At 41.4% G+C, this 2,830-nt stretch overlaps 1 protein-coding gene across 1 annotated transcript; it reads right to left on the bottom strand.

The window, feature by feature from the left end:
- Positions 1 to 445: 445 nt before the first annotated feature.
- LOC100673164 (olfactory receptor 7G2-like) lies at positions 446 to 1,553 on the bottom strand. Its single transcript, XM_003423586.4, has one exon. The coding sequence runs from the start codon at positions 1,544 to 1,546 to the stop codon at positions 512 to 514; it is 1,035 nt and encodes a 344-aa protein (XP_003423634.4). The 5' UTR covers positions 1,547 to 1,553; the 3' UTR covers positions 446 to 511.
- Positions 1,554 to 2,830: the final 1,277 nt, after the last annotated feature.

The following is a 2,830-nucleotide window of genomic DNA, read 5'->3' as shown; positions in this document are numbered from 1 at the left end:
GGAAATACCATTTTGGGGGCAACCACCTAACCTACTACAGGAGGCATGTCTTCTGATGACTGCATCAAAAAGTCTATTAACAATAGGCCTAGGAAGGACAGTAAGTTCTCTCTCTGAGTATTGTGTGTGGTATTATATCTGCATCTGCTACAAAAATCCAGAGACCATGAGGGAAATTAGTCCTGGGATGAAGCCACCACATGTAGGACTAATGAAGCCCTACTGTCCTATTCCTGTACATTCCCTATCTCTGAAGTCTTTCTAATGAAAGATAGTCCTTTTCATTTTTTGAGCATATTAGTGCCTGAGATTCTTTTAATTATTAGCACCAAAGTCCTTTTCACTGGTGATGTTCAAATATTTTCCAATTATCTAAAACCCCTGAGAAAATATAATTACCATTTTGTAGATGATGAAACTATGTGTTGTTGATGCTGATGCTGACCAGCAGGGAGAGTTTTTCAATGATAGGTCTTAGTATAACTAGTGAATTGGCACAGATGACACATCACTAAATAGAAGGCATCCTACCAATGAGTTTTTTCAAGCTTACTTTTATGTCCCTGTTCCTTAGGCTGTAGATAAAAGGATTCATCATTTGAGGGATCACAATGTACATCACTGAGGCTACTGCAGTCTTCTTGGGAGAGAGTGCAAATGCAGAACTGAGGTACACACCAACAGATGTCCCATAAAATAAAGAAACAACAGAGAGGTGAGACCCACAGGTGGCGAAAGCTTTATGCTTTCCATCAGCTGATGGCATTCTTAAAACGGAGGAGATAATTCGAGTGTAAGAGAATACGATCCCAGAGAGAGGAACACCACCCAATATGCAAGCCACAAAATATATCAGGGTGTTATTGATGAGGGTACTGGAGCAGGCGAGCTTGAGGACCTGAGGAAGTTCACAGAAGAACTGAGGGATTTCAAGATCTGTGCAAAAGGACAGCTGCAAAACCATCAGACTGTGGAGCAGTGCATCCACCATACTGATGAACAAAGAAAGTAGAACTAGCAGGCTGCAGAAGCAAGGGTTCATGACGACTGTGTACTTCAGTGGGTGACAAATGGCCACATAGCGATCATAGGCCATAGCTGCAAGAAGAAAATTTTCAAAACCACAAAAAACCTGGACAAAGAAAATCTGATTAAGGCAGCCTGTATAAGTGATGCTCTGATTCTGCATCTTGATATTCACCAGCGTCTTTGGGATGGTAGTTGTACTTAAACAGATGTCAGTAATGGACAGATTGGAGACAAAGAAGTACATGGGAGTGTGCAGGTAGGAGTCAGAGCTGACAGTAAGGACAATGAGCAGATTTCCAAGGACAGTGACCATGTACACGGCCAGGAATAGGCTAAAGAGGAAAAGCTGCAGTTCTGGATCTTCTGTCAGTCCCAGGAGAAGAAATTTTGAAACACTTGTTTGGTTCCTGGGTTCCATATTGTTGATGAATCTGATGGGATTACTGGGTGACAAGACAATCAAATGTGTGGTCACTGGACCAACAGCAGTAGCAGCAGCATCACCAGAGGCAAACATTATCTTGGGGAAGGAAGAAGAGGAATGGAGGGGGATACAAAAGTGGTAAATTCTGTATGCATATTATTTGGTTATTCAAAAAAAATTAAAAAAAAAAGACCTGAAGCTAATCTAGCAGAATGTCAACATTAATTTCTTCTGGAAAGGGGTGGGAATGGTTATTTTCTTATTACACTATCCGTGCTTTTATGATCATTTTAAATATTTAGTAATTTTATAAATAGAAATAGATAGACTTAGAAGGCAGCCTGATAAGTCAATCTGGGTCTCCATCTCCTTCCCCAAAGATCAGAAAGGGCAATGGAGATAATACAAACATGTACTAAGAACCAGGAAGATAAAATGGAGCTGACAAACCCTCCTCTGCCATTACCACCACAAGATCGCAAGTTAATGTCAGAAAATTTTGTAACGGTCATCTTGTTTGACAAGGGTTAGGGTTCCGCTCAACAGGAAAATCATCCTTGCAGTTGTAGAGACAGAGCAAGAGACTAGCAGAATGAGGACTCTTTGATATTGGTGCAAAGTTCTAAGAAAACCTGGCAAGAAAAAGACAGACAAGCAAGATTCCCATGGAAGACTTGGTTCCAGTCATTTCCTGCATGTACTCTCTTCACATGCATCATTCTCCTGGATGCCCTTTTCAAACACTAACTTTCCAAATATTAACTAGGGGACTTTAGGTTACCTGGCTGGCTGAGGAATGATACCTGACATCTGCTCTGGATGCAGAAGACAGAAGATATGTCCTCAGGAAGGACAGAGAGTCTGAGTGAAGCACTAGACTCCTGGGCAAAAAGGGTCATCTCTGGGAAGAGGGTCATGTGTCCTTATAGGGGAAGAACTCTAAAGTGAGATGTTCCAGGCAGCCTATTTGGAGTCTCTCTATCCCTGGAGGCTCAATATCCAAAGCTCCTCATTAGCCCAACACATTTATTGTCATTCTGATTGCAAGGCAGTAAAAATCCTAGAAGACCAAGACTTTAGAAGGTGGAGTTCAGGATTGTTGATTTCCTATGAGACCAGCTTCATGCCATTCACTTTGCTGCACCTGTTGTGCTCACCTCCATGTCACATACATTGTATATGCGGACCCATCATCATTTTCCAACTGGATTCCGATCTTTTCTTCTTACGTACAACAAAGGACATCTCTATCTAATCAACGGTATCAGGAAAACCAAAATCAATATTAGGTGTGTATGAGTCGGAATCGACTCGACGGCAGTGGGTTTGGTTTGGTTTTGGTTAAGTACAGTTTTTTTTTATATGCGTGAATATGAA

Source organism: Loxodonta africana, chromosome 3, assembly GCF_030014295.1.
Source record: "Loxodonta africana isolate mLoxAfr1 chromosome 3, mLoxAfr1.hap2, whole genome shotgun sequence".
Taxonomy (NCBI): domain Eukaryota; kingdom Metazoa; phylum Chordata; class Mammalia; order Proboscidea; family Elephantidae; genus Loxodonta; species Loxodonta africana.
The sequence above is the reverse complement of the archived record's forward strand: the minus strand, read 5'-3'. Positions and strand labels throughout refer to the sequence as shown.

Bases quoted from the DNA above. Each gene is read 5' to 3' on its own strand.
- LOC100673164 (XM_003423586.4), bottom strand. From the start codon at position 1,546: ATGTTTGCCTCTGGTGATGCTGCTGCTACTGCTGTTGGTCCAGTGACC.